Source organism: Nelumbo nucifera, chromosome 3 (assembly GCF_055504915.1).
Source record: "Nelumbo nucifera cultivar China Antique chromosome 3, China Antique-T2T, whole genome shotgun sequence".
NCBI lineage: Eukaryota > Viridiplantae > Streptophyta > Magnoliopsida > Proteales > Nelumbonaceae > Nelumbo > Nelumbo nucifera.
Window position 1 is genome coordinate 21,378,392 of NC_142651.1, and position 23,215 is coordinate 21,401,606.

Genomic DNA, 23,215 nt, shown 5'->3' on the forward strand with positions numbered 1-23,215 from the left:
AGTAATGATAAGTCTCAATACATCCCAAGGTCCATTTGCACCATTTTCCTCCAAAGCCAAAGCAGTCCATCACTTGCATTAGGAGAGACCAATCAACCATGTCATAAACTTTCTCTAGATCCAACTTACACACAATCCCCTTCTTCTTTCTTCTCCTTAGATCCTCCACACACTCGTTAGCAACTAAAATTTGGTCCACAATCTGTCTATCTTCCCACAAATGCCCCTTAATTCTGTGAACTTAGACCTCAAAGTATTTCTTTGATTCTTCTAGACAAGACCTTAGCAATGATTTTGTACAAATTGTTTGCCAAACTGATAGGTCTATAGTCTCTTGAGTGACTTGCTCCAAATTTCTTTGGAACTAATGCAATAAAAGTTGAATTAATCCCTGGATTTATCACCCCTTGATGAAATTCATTGAAAACTTTGAGGATGTCTTGCTTCAAAATCTCCTAACAATCTTGGTAAAAGGCCATAGTGAAACTATCTAGACCTGGTGCCTTAGATCTGTCCATTGAGAATATTGCCTTCCTTATTTCCTCCACCTCATATTTTCTTTCAAGCCACTCCTTTGTCTCCTGAGAAAGTTTTGGCCAATCTAGACCTTCCAACCAAATCCTCAGGTTTAGGGGCCTTCTATATATAGACTTAAAATGCTCTACAAAGGCCTGACAATCTCATCCTGCTGAGTAAGAAGCACCCCATCAATTTCCAATTTAGAGATCAAGTTTTTCCTTTTTCTCCCGTTGGCCATTGCATGAAAGAATTTGGTATTTTTATCTCCCTCCTTCACCCATTTATGCCTTGATTTTTGCCTCCACCTAACTTCTTCTTTAAACAAAATGTCCTCTAATTGCTTCCTCAACTCCCATCTCTCTTCTTTATCCCTATCACCAAACGTACCTTCTTTTTTCCTTTGCATCCAACTCCTCAATTTGATTCATCACAACCTGCTTCCTCTCCTCAATCCTACCAAAGTGGAGGGTATTCCATTCCTTAATCTTTGCTTTCAGCTCCTTCAATTTCCAATGAAATTTCATACCCTCCCAATTGGCCCTAGGCACTCCAATTCCACCAATCCTTAACTAACTCCTTAAAACCCAGGTGGAACAACCACATATTCTCAAATATGAAAGGTGATGGCCCTTTATTGCCAATATTCTCCCTCAATAAAACAACAGGCCAATGATCTGAGGTAACCCTAGGCAGGGTTCTAAATGTAACCACCCCCAGTGCTCCTCCCAGTCTGCTATAAGAATCTATCCGGTTTCAAACAAATAGGATTTGCTTGTGGGTTGGACCAAGTGAATGTGCCATGCATCAGTAGAACCTCCTTTAGTTCAAAATAGTTAATGAAACTGTTACACTTCCTCATACTTGTGTTTCCCCCCACCCCTACGACTATTTGTTTCCTCTAAAAATCTTATGACATTAAGTCCCCACCTAAGCACCATGGTCCATCCCACAATCCTCTGATGTCTTCCAATTCCTCCCACAACTCCTTTCTCTATATCTAGTTGGGCCATATGTATTAGTCAACACCCACTCAAACCCATCTGCCCTTTGTTTAAACTTGATGGACACATTAAATCTCCCAATCAGCTCTTCCATCCCTTCTACAATTTCATCTTTCCACATTGTCACTACTCCCCCTGAACTTCCCCAAGCAGGGCTCATTGCCAATTTATTCCCCTTGCCTTCCACAGTGATCTTGCCCATCCACCATTAAATTCCATCAATTTTGACTCCTGGATCAGCACTATATCCGGGTTCTCTCTGCTTATCACTTCCTTTATTAATGGCCTTTTCCTTCTACCCCCAACCCCCGAACATTACAGCTTAAAATCTTCTTTTTCACTTCTTTTTTCCCCCTTTCTCTACCCCTTTAACTACTCCCCCTCCTCCCCTTTCTCTCACTAAATTCCTTATCTTCTTCAACATCTCTTCTTAGTCTCTCAGCCTCACTCAATTTCCTCTTTTTAATCTTACCAACCTCCTTTCCTTTCCTTTGGAACACCTTCAAGTCCTCTGACTTCTTCACTTTACAGCCAATTAATTGCTCTACTAAGTCTACATCCGCCACATTCTGTTCACTTCTTTTGGCACCCACCTTCCCTATTAACTCCTCGATTTCTGTTCCCCTACTTTATCCTCACTCCTACTTCGTTGTGAACTTCCACCCCTAAACTCCTACCACTGTTATTTCTCTTAATTTCTTCTCTTTTCAGTTCCTCCAAGAAACTTTCTATTAGCTTCCAAATCCTTTCCCTCACTTCCTCCTCTCCCTCTACACATCTCCTTCTTTCCATACTATCCACCCCAAGGTTTTCTTGATCTTGTGGGAACACGGCTAGCTGGGAATCTGGAACACAGGCATCAGACAGAAGAATAGGATTAGTACTAAACTTAAAATTCACTGCCATACCTTGGCTTGACTCTGAGACAGGATCTGCAGAGGAGCAAGGAGAACCTATCGCATTTACTATCCTTGGAAGCTGAGGATTGCAAATCTCCTTAATTGAGACTAATAGTTGGGATACATTTTCTGTCAGAGGCTTATCTTTTGATAAACTCCTTAGACTCTGTAGCTCATCTTCGTTTTGGTCTTCTCTGATTGGCTCACAAGAAACGCCTCCTACCTGCTCGCCAAAGGCCTGCCCATTGTTCAATAATGTTAATGTTCATCCTTACTTGATTCCAGCTTATCTCCCCCGTCGCCCTAATTATACTCCACACTATTTATTCCCTTCACCTCCTCAGATGGATGTGTACAAGGCGTTCCTCCTGTGAGTTTCTCAGCATCGAAAAGGAGAGTAGTGTCAAATATGTCTTCCTCGCTGGCTACAACTACAGATGTCGTCCAAACTGCCCGCAATAGAATCATTTGTCAAGTCTCCTTCCTCCCCATCTGACGAGTCACAGTCGATCCACCCATCATCTTCCACATCCAAGTCTTCCAGTTGCTCCCTAGAGTATCTCGGATTGGGGCGATCTGTATTCTTCTTCTCCAACACCTGTTCATTGTAGGGGGGCCGGCATCCATTGCCAATTTTTTTTTTTTTTTTTGATTTCTTCGAGTCTTGAACTGAAACAGTTCTCTTTGGGGACGATGATAGACCCCAAACAATGTCTGCAGTCTTTGCCCCTAACTTACCCCCCACGTGACTATTAGTTAATTCACATGAGCCCTCCCCCTGGTTCGATCCTAAGGCTCGATGATCCTGGGCCCAGTTTAAACTCATGATATTATTTTTATTACTGACCTGCATCAACCCCAACTTTTTGACCATGTCAGCATAAGATGGTCTGACCGCTTGACTTTTAAGATCTTTTGAATTATTTTCTTTTTCAAGGTGGCCGCCCGAAACTTCACTAGGATTTGAATGTTCATCTTCCCAGAAAAGTTCTCCCTTTTCTTTTCCTTCTCTTCCCACTCAGTTACTGCCATGTGTGCTTCTTTCCTCCATGTCACCTTTGTCTTCCACCTTCGAACACCTCCTCCACAGAAACGCTTCCACTTCCGTCAGCACCCAAATCCTCCTCCACAATTCCTCTGAGAAGATGGTCACCAAACGAGGCACCTCCTCTGGCTTGATCCCACGACTCTTTGGTCGCCGTCATATTGCTGAAGCTGCAGTCCTCCATCAGGCCACCCAACACATGGACTTTTGTCTCTACTGTCGACTTATTCCAGAAGTTGAATGGCACCCCAACAAGCTTAATGTTGAAACATCCCACTGTTAACTCTCTCTCATTACAAGACGTCCCACTGTTAACTCTGTTCATCCATTTCAGCTTATCCAATTCCAATTTGTTTAATTTAACAGAGCAAGCAACTGTCGTATTTGGCCTTTGTTCCTCCACTGCCTTCTGAGTTGTTTGCTCTCCCTTGTTTCTACTTTTTGGCTTCAAACTCCAGCTCTCTTCTCCATGTTGCAGCTGGTTTGAACTCCATTTCCTCTTTTAGTTCAGTCTCTCTATTCAATGAGTAAAGGCTAGGAAAAACAAACTGAAGGGGGCTTTCAGCCAATCAGAGGTCCTCCAAAAACAATAATGGGTATCCAAATATTTTCTTTGTAACAATTTTCTCTATGACCACCTAGGTTAATAGGAATAACTTCACTTTTCTCAAAATTATAAGAGGATATTATTTTTATTTAACATTTTTTTGAAGAAGGTAATGTAAAAAATATAAGTGCTGCTCATGAACAACAAAAAGTAATCTGTAAAAAACTCTATAGGCAAAAAAGAACGCCTAGCTCTCCACAAAAAAAAAAAAAACTCTGTATGGAGAGCCAGTCCCTCAAAAAGTAAAATGAAGAGTCTACATAACCTTTCTTAGAGTCAAAAGCTCTAGCATTCCTCTCTAGCCATATAGCCGAGATGATGGCTGGAGGAATCAAAGTCCACACTCTCCTTCCTTTCTTGTTCATGCCTTGGATGTGCCACCTCAAAAGATCTGCTACTGAAGCTCAACTGCCCTGCAGTAATGGAACCGTTTTCTGCTAGAGAAATCACAATGCAAAAAAAGATGACTGGTGGATTCCTGCTGCTGTAAACAAAGAGGGCAAAGAGTGCTGTCTAGAGACAAACCACACCTAGCTAAACTTTCCTTCATGAAAAATTTGTCCAAAGTGACTACCTACATCATAAACTTGACCTTTAAAGGTGCCTCATTGCACCTGACTGCCCTAGAAGGGAAATAAACTGTCACTCTTACTAAGCCTCATTGCACCATTTCCAGATTTGAGAGTCCTGGTCTTTGGATTTAGATCTTTCGTCCTGAAAAGATAACAAATCAGCAACTTGACCCAATTCCCAGTCATTGAAGTCTGATAGACCCCAAACTATCTCTCCCCTAATAGTATTATAAGATTTAGCCACTGAGTTTGTTGCTGGTCACCAAAAACAAGGATGGAACCAAACTCTAAGAGGCACATCTGAACACCAGGGATCCTTCCAAAAACTCATCTAGCTTCCAACCCCTACCTTTTATTTAACGCCTTTTAGGAAATGAGGATTTTCCTTGCAAATGCCTTTCCACTTAAAAGCAATTACTTTGAGATCCTTATCCCTTAAAAGCAATGGCATGGTTGTTCCTAGATGTGATCATGCCCTTTTTGGTGATTTTCCCTTTTGGATGTTAAGGTCAAGAAAATTTTCGGAAGGAAACATTATGCTAAGTAGAATAAAGAGGGTGATGAGGAATCATGTACTCAAACAACTTAAAGCGACCTTAAAAAGGACTAAAATCAACCTTTACATCATTACCTCATCATCATCATCCATGCGTTACCCCAACTATATGGGGTTGGCTACATGAATCCTGTTTTACCAATCCATTCTATTCAATGCCATATCCACTGTTAAATTCTTAGTGATTAAATTATTTCTTACTAATTCTACCCATGTACCTTTTGGTTTACTTTGAGATTTTCTAGCCCCTTCACTGTGTAACGAATAACTTATTCTAACTGGTGCAGTAAGGATCTCCAGAAGCCTTATATTACAGACAGGGTGTAAAATTCAGTATAAATTTATGACAAATTGGTATCTGATTTGCATGTGATTCTGCAGGTACTGTTGGAGCTCTTGGTTGGTGGGATTTATTTATAAATTTTGGGTACCATTTATTTTCTTCTACTGTGAGACTTCCTTTGCAGTTGCCGTGGCACAATATCGTGTCAAATAACATTTTTTATGTTCTCTTTGCAGCATTGCAGAGTGCTTTGCATTTCTTGTTTGCACAAAATGGTCTAACCCAGTGATACATAGACATTCTTACAACACAGAAACCAGTTCATCTTCTACAGCTAATAGATATCTTGATTGGAATAATGACTTAGTGGTTTCTTCAGAAGAAGATCAGGATCAAGATAGATTGTGTGGCCTGCAAGACATTGGTGGCCATATAATGAAAATTCCACTAATCACTTTTCAGGTTCTGCTTTGTATGCACTTGGAGGTAAGAGAGCTTTAATTGGATGCCAATTTGTCACATGGAAGACTTTGGATACCAACACAACTCTTTTCAAATTGTAGGTCTCATCCTCTATAATTTCAAATTTCAGGGAACTCCAGCTGGTGCTAGATATATCCCACTTCCAGCTCTTTTCTCCCCTCTTTTCATACTGCAAGGTGCCGGTGTCTTGTTTTCCTTGTTTAGATTGGTAGAGAAGATTGTCCTTTTACTATGTAGTGGAGCTAGCTCAGGCAGATACACCACATTTTCTTCAAGAGCTCATGACTGTTTTGGGTTCTTGCATCATGGATCAAGGTATTGCCTTATCTCTAGATTCAAGCTATGAGCTAAATACCATGTACTGAAAATCCATATGGGCATTTAGCGTGATTCATAATCACTTTATGGCATTAAAATTGTTGCTAATAACAATTAATAGGTTGCTTGGTTGGTGGTCAATTGATGAAGGAAGTCGAGAAGAACAAGCTCGACTTTACCAAGCTGGGGCTTTTGGGTGAGTGTTATTATATCTTCACTTGTTGCTGGTTTATTTAATCACCCTTATTATAGATGTTGTTGTTTTTGTTGTTATGGAGATGTTCTTAGAGTGTATTTAGTTGGTATTTTCCTATGTGTATGGTCAAAATTCATGACTGCTCAACCCAACTTGTGTCATTAAAAATTAGAAAAAAAGTTATCCTAATTTTTTTTTGAAAAAGTAAAGTATTATATTGCATTGTATTGAAATAAAACTGTCATCATATACACTGTCTAAAATTTGCCAAGCTTCCACAAAGTCCCCTTGAGAGTTTGAGATGATTTGACCCATCACTTTCTTCATTCTTGAAGCAAGGATTTTAGCAATTATTTTGTATACACTGCCCAAGAAACTTATGGGTCTGAAGTTCTTTAAGTTCACATGCACCACCTTTTTTTTTGGATTTGAGAGTTATGAATGTTGAGTTGAGACATCTCTGTAGGGCAACCCTTGAGTGAAAGTCTTCTATCACTTTCTTCATATTTTGCCTAAGTGCCACTCATCCTCAAGGCTGCATTTGTTTGTGGTGTAAAACCAAATCTACACCGAGGATTATAACGCCAATGGGTTTATGAGAGTGTAAAATGGGAACCGGAATGTTGGGCCCATTAACACTCTTCGCATTTGGTAGATCGACGTAAACAATAAACTGGAGGTAGTTGCTTGAATCTGTCACAAGGAGAGAGAGAGAGAGAGAGAGGATGTTGCATTGGGATTTTGCCATGTGTCCAGCGAGATCCTTTAGGGACAGAGTTTCCCTTCTCCTAAGGATTCTCGCATGGCATATTTAGGCTACGTACCCTTGTAGGTTTCCCTGTGGACACGTATCAAGGGCAAGACATGGATCTGATTGGTGTGCTCAAGTGTTCTACTCAATCGCCTCTGAGGTGCCTTGTCACAACTGGTTGTGAACAGAAGGAATGCCAATCTCCCTTAGGCGGGTGTCGCCGGCCTTGGGGTCTGTCCTCCGTTCGTTACAACAGGAGTTGCCATTTCATGCTCATCGCAAGGTGTTGATAGTGCATTGGGCTCTTGCAATATCATTTTATGTTCATCGCAAGTCTCAGGTGACGCTGATTGCTTATCGTAGGTCTGGGGAGGTGTTTTATGTTCATCACAAGTCTTGGATGGCACTTCATGCTCATTGCAAGTGTAGGATGGCTTTTTGTGCTCATCTCAAGTGTGTGGGCCTTACATTACTTTGATAAAGTGTCATTGTGCCATTTCAGAGGTGTCCCGGTTGGGATGTCTTCGCTTTTCTTTTAACATCTCCATCGTAGTTCCGGTGATAGTGAACTACATGTACTTACAATTAGAAATGGTTAAACCGAATAGTCGGTTAGGTCTTTAGTTTGAACTGAATCGACCGATTGTACACCCTTACCAGTATTTATACTACGAACAAACACAGCCTAAAGAATTCCATTGTGAATCCATCTTGTCACCTCCATTACTCCATACTTGAAATTGCTCCCCACACTTCTTCCCTAGAAAAGGACTTGTCCAAATCTTATGCATCTTCATCTGACAATCTGTTCAATTGTAACCCATCCACCCTTGGCCTTCTTTTCCATCACTCATTTGTGTAAGTTCTCGAACTACTGTATTACTGCTGTTTTGATTCTATTTGTATCTTTGGTCATTTCACCATTTGTCCTCAATAATCTGATTTAATTAGTTCTTCTAGCATTTTCCATTTTTTGAAAATAGGTAGTGGGTTTACTAGTTCTCATACATTGTTTTCTTTAATGAGTTTATATGTATTGCATATAAAGAACCAAAGGGAGTCTTTTGCTCCAAAAGTACTGGATTTTACATGTTTAATGAGTGAGAAGAACCATAAACAACATCAAAGAAGAATAAGAAATTCTTGATAAAAAAACAGAAGATGCCCAAGCATAGCCCACTCCCAGAGTTCTAGTGTGGGCATATCAACCAGCACCCCCTCAGGCACAATGTGCACCCCCTGGTAAATCTCTATACTAGGAGGCCATGTCAGCCAACCTCTCTAGAAGCACACTCTATTGCATGATCTTGTAATGATGGCTATATATAGCACTATTATCAAGGAAGGAAGCATGAGAATCAAGTCATTTGTCTCTTCTATTCCCCTTTTCCCCTCTTTTCCATTTTAGGAGGTCGGATCTCCCTCGAAGGGATCCTTGAAGTGAGAAGTAACTCACCAAGTAGTATCATAGTGTTGCTTAGATGATCCACAGTCGACCATGCCAACCACTAGATCATCCGTTGCGGAGGAGTAGATGGACAAGCTCAAAGCAGACGTGCACAAGGTGTTGGGAGACCTAAAAGACATCAAAGAGGTGCTCTTGATGATGACAACTCACCTGGAAAAGGCAGCCTTGATTAGTGATTTAAAAGGCGTGCCTAGGCTCACTAGCGAGGTGCATTTTGGGGTATGCAATATGTTTTACATCACATTAGCTACTTGAAGCAATGCAATTAAGGAGAAAAAGAGATTGTGGGTTTTACATGCTTGAAAATGCTTTATATGTTAGCTTTTATTTTTATATTTTCATTTGAATACGCTTTACATGTTATGTTTATGTATTTTAATTTTAGATAATAGGTTTTTTAAAATTTAAGTTTATATTTTTTATTAGCATTATGTTTAATAATTTTTTATTTTTTTGCATTTTTAAAATTTTTTTGGCATTTTTTTTGAATTTTTTGACTTTGTTCTTTTTTTTTTAGCTTTTTTTTTGTAATTTTGCGCACGCCTTGCCTTGTGCCTTGCGCTTTTAAAACACTGGCCTTGATCAACTAGGAGGATGGAGAAGCAGAAATCTCCACCCAAGCAGTGCTTGCAAATCCTAGTTTGGTCTCGACAAATCTCCTAAGGTGATCTTTCCTTCGTTTTCAGGTGATGATCCTATCTCTTGGTGCTTTAGAGCCAAATGATATTTTGAGAGTCATGAAGTTCCAAGACACTAGCGAGTAGCACTAGCCTCTATCTATCTAGAGGGAGAAGCCATGTTATGGTTCCAATGGTACTGGCATTCCCACCCCCATATTGGCTGGACAGATTTTACTAAGGCCATTTGCTCTCGTTTTGGACCTTCGAATTATGAAGACTTGGATGAAAGTCTGGCCAAGCTTAAACAGATTATTATGGTGAAGGAGTATCAAAACGAATTCAAAAAATTGACCTCCCGTGTCTACGGTTGGCCAAGGAAGGCTTTGTGGGGAGCTTCGTTGGAGGCTTATGGGTGGATATTAAAATAGAGGTGAAGGCCCTTCAACTGGTCACTGATTTATCAGCGGCTAGTTCCCCCCGACTCCATGAAGAGAGACTGAACCGGCTTCGTTGATTCAGCTGACCACCTGGCCCACTATTAAAGACCCCTAACCAGCCCGAGCCCCCGACCAAACTCCCAGGGACCGAGCCACTCCCAGTGAAGAAGTTGTCCTGGATAAGATGCAGGCACAATGGGAACACGACCTTTGCTATAATTGTTATGACAAATTCGGTCCCGGTTATTGTTGTAAGAACCCCTAGTTTGACTTATTACAATTCGACGAACCCAAGGACGAAGATGACCCTCCTGACCCAGGGACTTGACATTTCGGACAACCCAGTGAATGACTCCCCTGAAATCTCCCTACAAGCCCTCACGGGATCTAGCTCCCCCCAAACCATGAGGATCAAAGGGTTTGTACGGGGACGACCCATCTCCATTTTGGTAGACAGTGGAAGCTCGCTAAATTTCATAACTGGAGTACTCGCAAGACAATTGGGCCTTCCCATAGAACCCCTAGAGGCCTTCTTGATCAATGTGGCTAAAGGACATCGCCTGACGTGTACCACCATCTACTGAGGGGTTGAGCTTCGGATTCAAGGGTCGAATCTAATTGTCAACCTGCACCCATTGAGTTTCCGAGGGGCGGACATGGTACTCGAAATGCAATGGCTGAGACAGTTAGGCCTAGTTCTGCATGATTGGGCCAAGTTGACCTTGGAGTTCACATTGGGAGACCAAACCCACAAGTTTAGGGGCCAACGACCTGGGCTCCCGAAGCATCTTGAGCCCAAGTTGTTAAAACAATGCCATCATGATAATGGGCCGGTGCAATTGTATATTAGCCCGGAATTGTCTGACCCAAATCTATCCTCAGAACCCTTTACTGACCACACTCCAAAAGGGTTGTAGCTACAAGAACTCTTTAACCAGTCCCCTGTTGTGTTTGAAGAACCAAATAATCTTCCCCCATCATGAGCACATGACCACCATATCCCCATCCTACCAGGCTCCACACCCACCAACATAAAACCATATTGGTATCCCCATTTCTAGAAGTCGGAGATAGAAAGAATGGTTACTAAGATGAGAGCCAATGGCCTAATACAACCCAGTTCTAGCCCATTCTTAGCACCCGCCCTTGTAAAAAAAAGGATGGTTTGTGGTGTTTGTGTGGACTACCGAGCTTTGAACAAAAATCACAATCAAGGACCGTTTTTCAATACCGGTCATAGATGAACTCAAGCAGGCTACTGTCTTCTCTAAATTGGATCTCAGGGTAGAGTATCACCAGATATAGGTCCATGAACTATTAGATGAATGAAATATTCTGGCCTCATCTTCGTCGATTCATCCTAGTATTCTTCGATGATATATTGGTTTATAGTGACAGCCGGGCCTCACATTTACAACACCTCCAAACCACCCTAAGTCTAATACGAGTACACAGGTTGTATGTTAAGGAGAGCAAATGCACCTTTGGCAGGACCCAAGTACACTACTTGGGCCACATTGTTTCGGTCGGTCAAGTCATGGCAGACCCAAACAAAATTCAAGCCAGACCCACAACATTATGGGCTCATTGCCAACGCACTAAGCCAGTTGCTTCGCAAAGATTCTATCTCATGGGGCCCTCAGTCCCAGGAGGCATTTGAAAAACTCAAAAAAGCGGTATCCTCGCCTCCCACACTCAGTTTTCCCTGTTTTTTCACAAGAATTTATCATTGAATGTGATGCTTCGAAGTGGGGTATAGATGCATTCCTTATGCAACAAGGGCGGCCCATTGCCTTTTTCAATAAGGTCCTTTCTTCATAGGCCTTACTTAAGTCCACATATGATCATGAATTGATGGCAGTATCTCTTTCAGTACAGAAGTGGTGATCCTACCTCTTGGGTCGTCCATTTTTCATCAAGATGGACCACCAGAGTCTTAAGCACCTACTAGAGCACCAGGCCCATAGCTCGGACCAACAAAAATGGCTCTACAAACTATTGGGGTTCAATTACAGGGCGGAATACAAACCCGACCCATCTAATCGGGCAACAGATGCTCTCTCTTGGCGACACGAATTGAATCTCTTAGGGGAATCTAGGCCCATTCACCCCCTGACCCAAAGGCTGAGGGAGGTTGCCCACGCAGATGAAGCCTTGTCCCAACTCCGCTCTACACTTCTAAAGGATCCCACAACAGCCCCAAGCTACTCCCTCACCGCCCCCGACATATTATATAAGAGTCGACTAGTGCTTCCACAAAGCTTACCTATTCTCATAGAGGTGTTACAACTCTATCATGGGTTTGCCTTGGGTGGCCATTCTGGAATTTTGCGTACTTATAGATGGATCAATCGACATTTTTCTTGGCCTGGAATGTATAAACAAGTATAAAAGTTCGTGGGTAAATGCTAAGTGTGCCAACAGTACAAAGCCAGACTTAGGCACCCGCGGGCCTCCTACAACCTCTCCCAGTTCCCAATCAAGTATGGGAAGACATCACGATGAACTTCATCACCAATCTTCCCCCTTCGGCTGGTAAGACTGTTATCATGGTTATTGGTGATAGGCTCACGAAGTATGCCCATTTTGCAGCCCTTTCCCACCCATATACAGAAACACAGGTCACCTATGTTTTTGTACAAGAAGTAACTCGCCTACATGGGACCCCTTAGTCCATTATCACAGATAGAGATCCAACATTTATGAGCCGTTTCTAGATAGAGTGTTTTAAGGCCCAAGGTACCATGCTCGGCCACTCGACTAGCTACCATCCTCAAACAGATGGACAATCCGAAGTAGTGTACAAATGTTTGGAGTCTTACCTTCGTTGCTTCACCAGGGAAAGACCCGAACAATGGACTCGCTGGCTACCTTGGGCCGAGCTGTGGTACAACTCCACTTACCACATATCCACTGGCACTACACCATTCAGGGCATTGTACGAGCGTGACCCACCAACACTACTTCCTTTTGAACAAGGATCGACTACAATAGCAGAAGTCGAAGAGAAACTAAATAACAGGGATGAGATACTCAAGTCACTCAAGGAACACTTGCATCGGGCCCAACAACAAATGAAGGTCCATTATGATAGGAAACACAGAGAAGTTGCATACCAATCTGGTGACTTGGTTTATGTCAAGCTTTAGCTCTACAGACAGCTCTCGGTGGCCCATTGCAACTGGCCCAAGTTTGCCCTAGATTCTTTGGGCCTTTCCCAATCATTGGAAGGGCGGGACCCGTGGCATATTGCCTGGATCTACTTCCCTTAGCCAATCTACACCCTGTCTTCCATGTATCTCTTTTGAAGCGGCACATCGGGGCTGCAACTCATGTCTCACCAACCCTACCTGAATTCTCTACTGACGGGGCACTCCAACTAGAACCATCATGGGTCTTAGACTACTGTTGGATCAAAAAAGGGAAAAAGGTGATTAGGGAGGTTCCCATGGCCTAGAGACACCTGCTGCCAAGAGGACGCAACATGGGAGGTCCACTCAGATTTTATGGAGCGTTACCCAACTTTCAACCTTGAGGACAAGGTGGTTGTCAACGAAGGGCGAGTTGATAAGTTCCAAGCCCATGATGCAGCCGAAAGAAGAGGCCTAATAAGCACAACCCACTTATGAAAAATGGAAGGAGATTCCATACGTTGATCTCTTGCTGTAACCCCAAACTGGTAACAAGAAAAGTGAAATTGGTAAATTTTTTTGTCAGAGGAAAACCAGATGTCACTTAAGGAGAAGTTCAAAGTAACACCATATCTTATAATAGAAAAGGCAACATAGTCGTAGATGGGATACTGATTCTTCCTTCACAGTCTCACACTGCAAAGTCAACACCCATTTTCCAAGGTTGTTTCCTCCAAATATTAAATTGTTTTTTGTCAATATCTTGCATAGAACTGCTCTCCAAGAGAAGGATGCTTTGTATAGGAAATTTTCTTCTTATACTCTGTCCCTCACTCCCTCTGAGCAACCATGTAAAAAGGTTTAAGTGAGAAGACACCTTGTCAATTTCCCTTCCAAATTCTTGTGTCCTTTCTTCATAATAAAATAATGTTTTACAAAACCAAGAGAAAAATACAAAGATAACAGGGCTTCTAGGGCACCAACACAATGGCCTCCCTTGGATGGTGAGGGAATATCCAATCAACCACAATCCAAACAAAGCAGAGACAATTTATACAAGCATCTCTTTGAGACCAAAACCAACAGTCAAACGAAAACCATTGGCTCTCCCAACATTCAGCCACCCAGAAGCCTCCAAAGCAATATGTTAGCCACTATTTCACCATCAATCTAGGCTGCCTGCTTTATACCCCTACTGCCTCTCCCACTTATCCACATTGATGTAGGACAGGGTAGGGGTCCTACTAATTCTAGATCTGGTTGTGGGCTTTATGGGGTGAAGGAGGGAGGGGCTATGGGTGATCACAGAAGAAGAATAGAGGTAAGAAGGCAAGTAAACAGTTTGTTGTTTACAAAGGGATGAGTAAGAATTTAGAAAGAGAGAGAAACTCTTGCTGTTAAATGGTAAAAAGACAAATCAAATAGAAGAAATAAGTGAGGGGGGAGGGGAGAAAGATTCCTGACAACAACCAGAATTCACTAAACCAAACTTTATTTCTTCAAACCAACTCTTCTATAGTCGCAGTTAGGCCTGTCAATGGGTCGGTTCTGCCCAACTGTGCGAACCAAACCGAACAGATTATGCCAGTTCTGGTTCCATGATTTTGTCCCGATTAATAATTGGGTCGGTTCCGGTTCTTTCTTGTCCCAAACTGATTATTTTATTATATATAATGTTTTCCTAATTTTATTATAATTTTTATTATATTTCATGTCTAACATGGTAAATTTGATAGATAACAAACAATTTAATATTTTACTATTATTTTTATCGAGATTATATTATCGAAATTTATGTTTTAAGTTATCATTTAAATAAATAAATATAGTTTTCAGAATAGTTGGGTCCATCAGGTAAGACCCCATAGGACCCAACTATTAATCAGGATGGTTCTGGGTCCATTCTTTTGTCCCAATTAATAATCAGTTCAGGACTGATTCTACCTAGAACCAACCCAGACCCAATCTGTTGACAGCCTTAGTTGCAGTTTCAATGACTATTTTATAGACAACTTATAAACTTGGATGTCTTTTTTACAGGCTCCAATTTGGACTAGGAAACTTACCCAAATCAAATTCGAATTGCGTTATAACTAAAATAAATTCATAGGTAACCTATAGGGACCTCCTAAAGAACTCTAATAACACTTTCCTAATCCTACTAAAACTAACTTAAATTCAAAGACACCAGAAGTTGCTAAAAATCGTAATTATAAGGATTACTATAAATAATAAGTCCAAAAGTTACACATAAACAGTAATTTTGAAATAGAAATTGAATTCTGAAATACAAAATTTTATTATAAAGTCATCTGCAACTAGAAAATAAATGAATAATTGAAACAATACCAATCTCCTATCCCCCAAAAATCTGAAATTGGTGTAGGACTTGGAAATTTTGATTAGGGCTGATAAGAGATAAGGGAATGTAGTAGTGCTTTACTCAGGACTGGTGGGTAGTGGGGACTCTTTAAGGGCTGAGCTGTGTGCAGTACAAGGTGTTCAGATTGCAAAAGAGACGAGCCTTGGAGAATTTGGTGGTTGAAGGGGAGTTTAAGGTGGTAGTGGTTTGGCTGATAGATCCAGATTCAGTGGTATGGTGTTATAGGGACGAAATGAAGAAGTTCAAATGATTAACAAGAAATATGAATCTGGTTATACAAAGGGTGGGGAGGGAGGCCAATGCATTTGCTGATTCTTTAGCTAAGCAGGGGGTAATTGGGGATCAGTTGTAATTAGGGAGGCCATCTCTAGTTACTTCTATTACAGTTTTATAATAAGATATTATCACTTCAACAATAGGTGGTAACCCATCTGGTTGTCTTTCTTCCTTTTCAACTTTTTCTTGAATTGCAGCTATAGGAGTAGGGGCATTAAGTGCAGTTTCATGCAGAAACTGTTGCTGCGTAGCAGGCACAATAGAGGGAAATTTCGGATTAAAGATCTGAGAATTTGATGCCAAAGTAGACTGGGATACTCCATTAGATGTGGCATCTGAAGAACATTCACCAATAACATTACCCTTTTCTATAAGAAAGGCTTCCAATTTGACGTTTAAAATGTCAAGTTTGTGAGAAAGCTAGCTAAACCATTTAAATTTGTAATTTGATTGATTATTTATTAAAGTCTTAAACTTTTGTTTGCAACTGCCACAAACAAAATTTTAACTGATATGACATTATTTAATTGTGGTAAATGCTGAGTGGATGTTTTACTTTGGTTTTTATTAATCATAATTGGCTACCTGTGTGGGCTATATATTATCATCACTTATAGCTGACAGCTAGGGCAGATCTGCAAAATGGGGAGTTTCATGTCTCATGGTCATAGTATCTGTATGATGTATCTCCTATAATGATGTGCATTATTAATATTATTATGTGTTTATTGTTTGCTGTGTCTTTGTGTTTCAAGATATCTCTAAGGTATGTGACATGTATTGAAAAAGGTCTGTCAATTGTTTCTTTATTCTGATCTTTGCATTGTTATGTTCTGATTATGCAGATACAACACATTTTGTGGTTATCCTCCTGAGATAGTGAAGAAAATGCCTAAAAAGGATCTTGCCGAAGAGGTAAATTTCTTCCCTTTTGTGTATTTCCATTCATTTTGCAGTTATAGCTCGAATATTTATTTAGCTTGCTGACTTTTGTGTTCCTTTAATTAATTTCACTCTTATATCAGGTCTGGAGACTGCAGGTCGCTCTTGGCGAGCAAACAGAAATCACAAAATATAGTCGGCAGGAGTATGAAAGACTTCAAAATGTAATATAACTTGCCTCACATTTTTATTTTCCACGATGCGAATTCATTTATTTAATATCTTTCATCTTGTAACTTGTTAGCAATCTGCTACAACTGCAACATTAGTTGCAAGTTCCAACGTGAAGATATTGTTTTGATCATCATGAATTAGTATGCCATTCTATTATTCAATTCTGACATGTAAAGCCCATGTAACAAAGGAGCACCAACATGTTTCTCAATTCTCTGAAAGAGAAAGGATGTTAAGCTCATCAATTCCATGAACTCCCTAAAGATGCCTATAAATCTGTTTGGGATTGTTTGACTTTCTTTGATCAAATCTATAATCTTATTTGCATCTTAATTCCAACTTTTGGTGCCAAAGATCGAATTAGAACTTTGAATACAGTCTAGCTGTTAATTGCAATTTCTAGAGGTAATTTAGTTGGTTTTAGAACTTCACAGAAGTTGCTATGAAGGAATAGCTGAGACCAAATGTCTACTAGTATACCTCTGAACAACATGGTATGTGCCCAATATGACACTTGATACTGCATGAGTATTTCCAGAGTATGCAGCATGGCATAAAGACTTCTAAAATCATTAAGTGATACATCTGAACAAATCATTCTATAAAAGGAATAAAATAAACAAGATATACATATTGAAAAAGGAAAAATCTATGCTGTTGAGTTTTGGGCCACTCTTCAAAGTTGAAAGATGAGTTCAGTTCGAATTCTATCACTAGCAATTATATACTCTTGGCCACTCTTTTAACTTGAAAGATGAGTTCAGTTCAAATTCTTCTATCACTAGCAGCTACATACTCTTGGCCACTCTTCCAACTTGATGTGAAGAATACCTTTCTCAATGGGGACTTGCAGGAGGAGGTGTATATGGACCTTCCAGTTGGCTTCTACAATAATGTGGAAAAAGGAAAGGTATGCAGGTTGAAGAAGTCCCTATATGGTTTAAAACAATTACCCCAAACTTGGTTTGATAGCTTTGGAAGTACATTGTTTGTATTTGGCTATACTCAAACTCGATCTGATCATACTCTTTTTGTGAAGAGGAGGGGTTCACTGGTGTTAGTTTTGATGGTGTATGTTGATGACATTGTAGTTACAGGAAATGATTTGAGTGAGATTGAGATGCCCTGAAGAAGAATCTACACAAAAAGTTTGAGATTAAGGATGTTGGGGAGCTGAAGTACTTTTTGGGCATTGAAGTGGCAAGGTCCAAGCATGAGATCTTCATTTAATAGAGGAATTATGTTCTAGATCTACTACAGGAAATAGGAAAGCTTTGGGCAAAGGCAGCTGATACACCTATTGATCAGAACCACATGATAAATGCTTTAGAGGTTAGTAGGGCGGTTGCTATACTTATGTATGACACGACCAGACATCTCATATGCAGTGAGTGGTGAGTCAATACATGCATACCCAACAAGTAAAGCATTGGGAGGCTATTGATAGGATACTTTCCTATTTGAAGAGACACCCATGACCATGGACAATTGAAGTTAGAAGCTTACACAGATGCTGATTGGGCAGGGTGCCTAGATGACAGGAGATCTACATTAGGAGTTTGTACTCGTGTTGGAGGTAATTTAGTTTCATGGAAGAATAAAAAACAGACAGTTGTGGCAAGGTCAAGTGCAGAAGCTGAATATAGAGCCATGGCACATGGTGTTTCAGAGCTCCTCTAGATTTGTTCCTTGTTAGGGGGTATTGGAATTGAGACTGAAGAACATATGATGCTATATTGTGACAATCAGGCAGCAATTAACATTGCCCACAGCCCAGTTCAGTATGATAGGACGAAGCATATAGAAGTGGATAGACACTATAAGGGAAAGGGTGACATCCGGAGAAGTTTGCTTGCCATATGTTGCATTTGACTTGTAACTTGCTGATGTTTTTACAAAAGGAGTTGCAAGAAACAAGCTGGAACATGATCTATGCAAGTTGGGAATGTGTGACATTCATTCCCAACTTGAGGGGGAGTGTTGAGTTTTGGGCTGATATAACATGTTTTTTATTTACATAGCATAGTTAGGGAGTTATTGGGCCTTAGGCCCATTAGTTTATGTTTTAAGTTAAGAGTGTTTTTTAAGGCATGCTTGTCTTTGTACTCTCTTTTATTTATCAGTATATAATCTAATGAAAGGGGCGGATAGACCTAATTCTGAGCTTCTCCCGTTCTCTTCTATCTCTCATCCCTCTTTCTTAGCTGAAACCTTTTCTCCTCTTTCCTTTCTTATTTCCTTTACAGTTTTTATATCAAAACAGGTTGTCCAAACCTTTCTACTGTTACTACTCTTTTCAGTATCATAGTCAAACCCATTGAAAAATGATATTTATCTTAAAAATAAGACAAAAGCACTGTATGAACCTCTGAACTTCTCGACTGGTACAGCATGGAGAACCTGGGCCCTTCCGGCATCGTATGGGTCTTTAGAAGTACTGGTAGTAACATTTTAGCTTTGTTCTCAGAACCCATTGATGCGGAGAACTCACCCAGAGCAGAATTGTTGGCAACATTACAAGGGCTGAGAATGGTGAAATCCCTGAACTATAGAGGGATAATTGTGGCAGGGGGCTTAAAAGCGGTGGTGTGGTAGCAGAGACAGAACAAAATAGATTTTTGGACTCTCAGACAGGTTCTGAGGGAGAGCATAGATGCTTGGCTGGGTAGCTGAACAATATTTTCAATTGAACTCCAAAGTTGTCTAACAGTATGGAAAATGGGTTAGCAAAAGAGGGGTGAATATGTTGTGTTATGGTTCCCTACGGGGAATTATAAGAACAAGGGGGTGGCTAGTGTAACTAAGCCAAGTTGCCAACAAATCTCTGTATATAATATTCTTTCATACATTTCTAATGATCTTTTTCCTTACAATTGGTGATAATAAAATACTTTAGGCACATGCTAAATGGGACATGTTACATGTACCTGTATATGTTGGATTTCAGGAAATGTTAACTTTAATAAAAGGCAAAAGAATAGTTCAGTATGTGCTTACTGCACATCTGCATCAGCAAATGTTGTCCCCATTTCTGATAGTGTCCATGTTGGTATGCATTTCTAGGCTCTCTGAGATCAAGACTCAAGACTAATTACTAAGATTCTAAATTTCTAATTTAGCTTTCAGGGCTTCCCTAAAATAAGTGACTAGGTTTTGAAAGCACTGTAAGTGGTCTTTTTTAATCAATTTCTTACAACTTGCCTTACAGATTTCAAATGCTTAGAGAACTTTCTGAGATTGCTTAGATTAGGATCCCCAAACAGTTCGTTCTTCCTAGGTTTTCATATAGAAATCTCCACTTGAGTTGATCTAAGTAAACCAACATCTTCCAGTAATATAGCCTATGTTACCTAGTCATGGCAAGGACATGATTGGACAGAGTGTTGGATATGAATTTATGCCACAAACTGAACTATTTAACCTGATTTGCACCCTTGCAAGTATCTGAGCATCATAGGGTATAGCAGCGATTGATTACTTTGTTGACATGGTGACTTTGGAAGGCTGAAATGCAAAAGCTTCTATAAACAGTAGATGATGTAGTAAAAATTAACAGATGCATGATAAATTTTCTGAATGAAGAAGTATAGTGTGATTCAAACATGAATAGTTCATATCATATCATCATATGATGTCTGTTATGACTAATTTTCAGAAATGATAATCAATTTCATGGAAGCCAATAACAGAAATAAAAAAGACGTTAACTATTTAACTCTTCAATTTCATGGCAAAAAGATAATCAGCCTGCATTTATGCACCGAGCTGCCTTGTTGTTCCCATCATTTCCTTGAAAATTTTGATCTTGTTTTTAAATTTGATGGTTGTATATTTATTCCTCCCTATTTGCCAGTAAAAGGAAGAAGTATGTTTACAATGGGTGTTGTGATTGTTAAGCTTTATGAATTGGAGTATAACCAATCTGCTGCATGGATATTTTTATACTTGTATAGATTATTGAATACAAGTTTGATGACACCAATTTCAAATGTGGAATTTTTTAATGACCTTAGAAGGGTTGCCGTTTGTCATGATATCAATACTAGGGCAAGCATGTTCATCAATCAATTGATCTATGGGATCAACCACAGATTAGGATCCCGATAGATATGAATATGCAAAACAGCAATTTCGTATCTTTTTAATTTTGAAACTAGGTTTTGACCTCACCCGAATTGTCATCAAGTTTTAACCAAGAAGCTGAGTTGAAATTAATATTTTATTATATGTAATCTTTGTTTTGGTAACCATTCTGAACCTCAGACTTCTGAATATTTCATCCGGACTTGATGAATCCTTGAGAAACTGTAATAGTGCTCATCATTTCTTGAAATCCACAAATGTATGCAACAGTGTTCTCCCAATGTTTTAATAGCATGTTATGCTATATATACTGTTCTGTCTGTAAGATCTCTAAGAATGTTCAAACATACTTTGGCAATATGACCATACGGATTTGATTGTGCACGGAACAGAGTTACAGTAAACAGAGTTTATGCAACTTTTGGAAACTTGCCTTACTGACATGATGGGACCCACGAAAAGGGGCACCACAATACAAAGTTGGAATGTCTTATCATGCGTTAATAGGGTGAGGAAACCCAAGATTTTCATAATAGGGAGGGCCCATTACTTGGTGTAATGGTAAAATCTTAGGCTGTGAAGTATGAAAATGCTGGTTCGAGCCTGAGAGTAGCCTCTTTTTTTTTTTTTTGATAGATACCTGAGAGTAGCCTCTTTGTGCAACAAAATGCCAAAGGTTGGTCCATATCCAGTCTACCCCTCCCAGACCCCAAATAGCTGGTACCAATGTTTAGTAAATGGCCTTATATCTATCTATCTATCTATCGCTCCTTTTGTTGGCGTCATTCATTCGAGGATGGAGTTATAACTTAAAATCCAATTCCATGTGTTCATTATGCTATTTGGATTTTGGGATATTTCTGTTTTTAAGTGTGTGAGTGGTTGGGAGATTGGGATTGCCTTTAAGAATTCTATTCTTATCCTTTTTTAATTCCTCGTCCTGATGTCTGCTACATGCTTACATGATGTATTTCAATACATTGTTCAGGAAAAGGTCTTATGTAGGGTTTGCTTTGAGCGAGAGATAAGCACAGTCTTGCTTCCATGCAGGCATCGCATCCTTTGCAGGTTTAGACTCTGCATCTATGATTATGACTAGTCTAGTATGTTTTATTTATTTTGTTATTTTAATTCTTTTGTTGTGTGCTACAGTACTTGCTGTGAAAAGTGTAAAAAATGCCCCATTTGCCGGGTCGTGATCGAGGAGCGCTTGCCTGTCTATGATGTATAGAGTTATAACTGTACTTGTTCCCTTCCCTCACTAAGGCTGGGGCTAGGGGCCTGACATATATAGTTTACATAAAATTTGCATTTACAGAGTCCTGACGCTGACAGAGGCCTCTACTACTTTAACCTGTTTATTGTTAAATTAACAGAAGCAAGCATTAGGAGAGATGGAGAATGTGGTTGTTCTGATCATGTTGTAAAGCTGTTTTGTTCTCTGATTGTATATATACACTACTACACAATATTATGGGAAAAGGAAAAAAAATGCCATTAATGGTGTAAGGAAGTGTTGTGTAATTTTCTTCCAGCATGTATTTATTACAGAAATTGAAGAAAAACTATCCAACTGCAACCTTGTCACTGTCATTGGATTTGCTTAATGAGGATGGTTCTTTAAAACGATCATATATCATCTTGCTTAGACAGTTACAAAATGAATATATATGTGTGTGTGTAAGAAATACCCGTCTGCATGACATGAGATTGCCGGAGACCAGTTTTTGTTTTGTTTTTCGATATCTGGATACAAGAGGTTGTGTTACCTTGTGTGGAGTTCAGTGCAAGACTGATTGGGTGCTGAAGCAATTTGAGGGAGAAGAGTTTGGTTTAGCAGTGCTGAACACTTGTTGAGGGCAAGCTATTTGGAGTTCTACAATTGGTTGCCTTGCGTTGATGGTATCCAAATAAGAGTAGAAAGGAATCTGTGGAATACAGAATATGATGCTGCATGGATGGAATGGATGGGAATTAGATGATAACTAACGCATTAAAAGACCAGCATGCTTGTTTTTCGTGAACTTGTCCTGGTGTTAGCAATGTTTTCGAACCGCTGTTGATTTGGACGATCAGACCATTTGGACTAATCGGTTCTGTTTTACTCCAAATCTGTTTTTCCACCAAAAACTGTTGAATTAGTTAATAATCTGTTGACTTAGACAGTTGACCTGTTTGACCCATTCAATGGTTTTTTATCTTTATTTTTTAATTATCTTTATTTTTTTATTTTTGTCAGAACAGGCCGCGTTCGAACTGAGTGGTCGAATTGTCAATCTAAAAACTGGTGACCAGAATGGTTTTGATTCCAGGTCGGTTTTAGAACATTGGGTGTTGGTGTTACTACAGAATTAGAAAATCGGAATCAAGTCTGGCTGTGAACAGACATGCTTATTTTGGGGCTTTCTTGTAGATGGAGTTGGAATGTTTTTTTTTTATTTGCTTTTGAGTCTAGATCTCCTGTTGGACAC

General features: G+C 39.9%; 1 protein-coding gene across 2 annotated transcripts in view; it reads left to right on the forward strand.

Moving 5' to 3' along the window:
• Positions 1 to 22,265, forward strand: part of LOC104601217 (uncharacterized) — a 36,252-nt gene extending 13,987 nt beyond the window's left edge. For both annotated transcript variants that reach the window (XM_010264490.3, XM_010264481.3), the window contains 8 exons: positions 5,581 to 5,626; positions 5,719 to 5,968; positions 6,075 to 6,280; positions 6,405 to 6,479; positions 16,391 to 16,460; positions 16,571 to 16,651; positions 21,733 to 21,812; positions 21,897 to 22,265. In XM_010264490.3, coding sequence (XP_010262792.1) covers positions 5,581 to 5,626; positions 5,719 to 5,968; positions 6,075 to 6,280; positions 6,405 to 6,479; positions 16,391 to 16,460; positions 16,571 to 16,651; positions 21,733 to 21,812; positions 21,897 to 21,975 — 887 coding nt within the window. In that variant the 3' untranslated portion in view covers positions 21,976 to 22,265. The remainder of the gene's footprint in view (positions 1 to 5,580; positions 5,627 to 5,718; positions 5,969 to 6,074; positions 6,281 to 6,404; positions 6,480 to 16,390; positions 16,461 to 16,570; positions 16,652 to 21,732; positions 21,813 to 21,896) is intronic.
• The last annotated feature ends 950 nt before the right edge of the window (positions 22,266 to 23,215 follow it).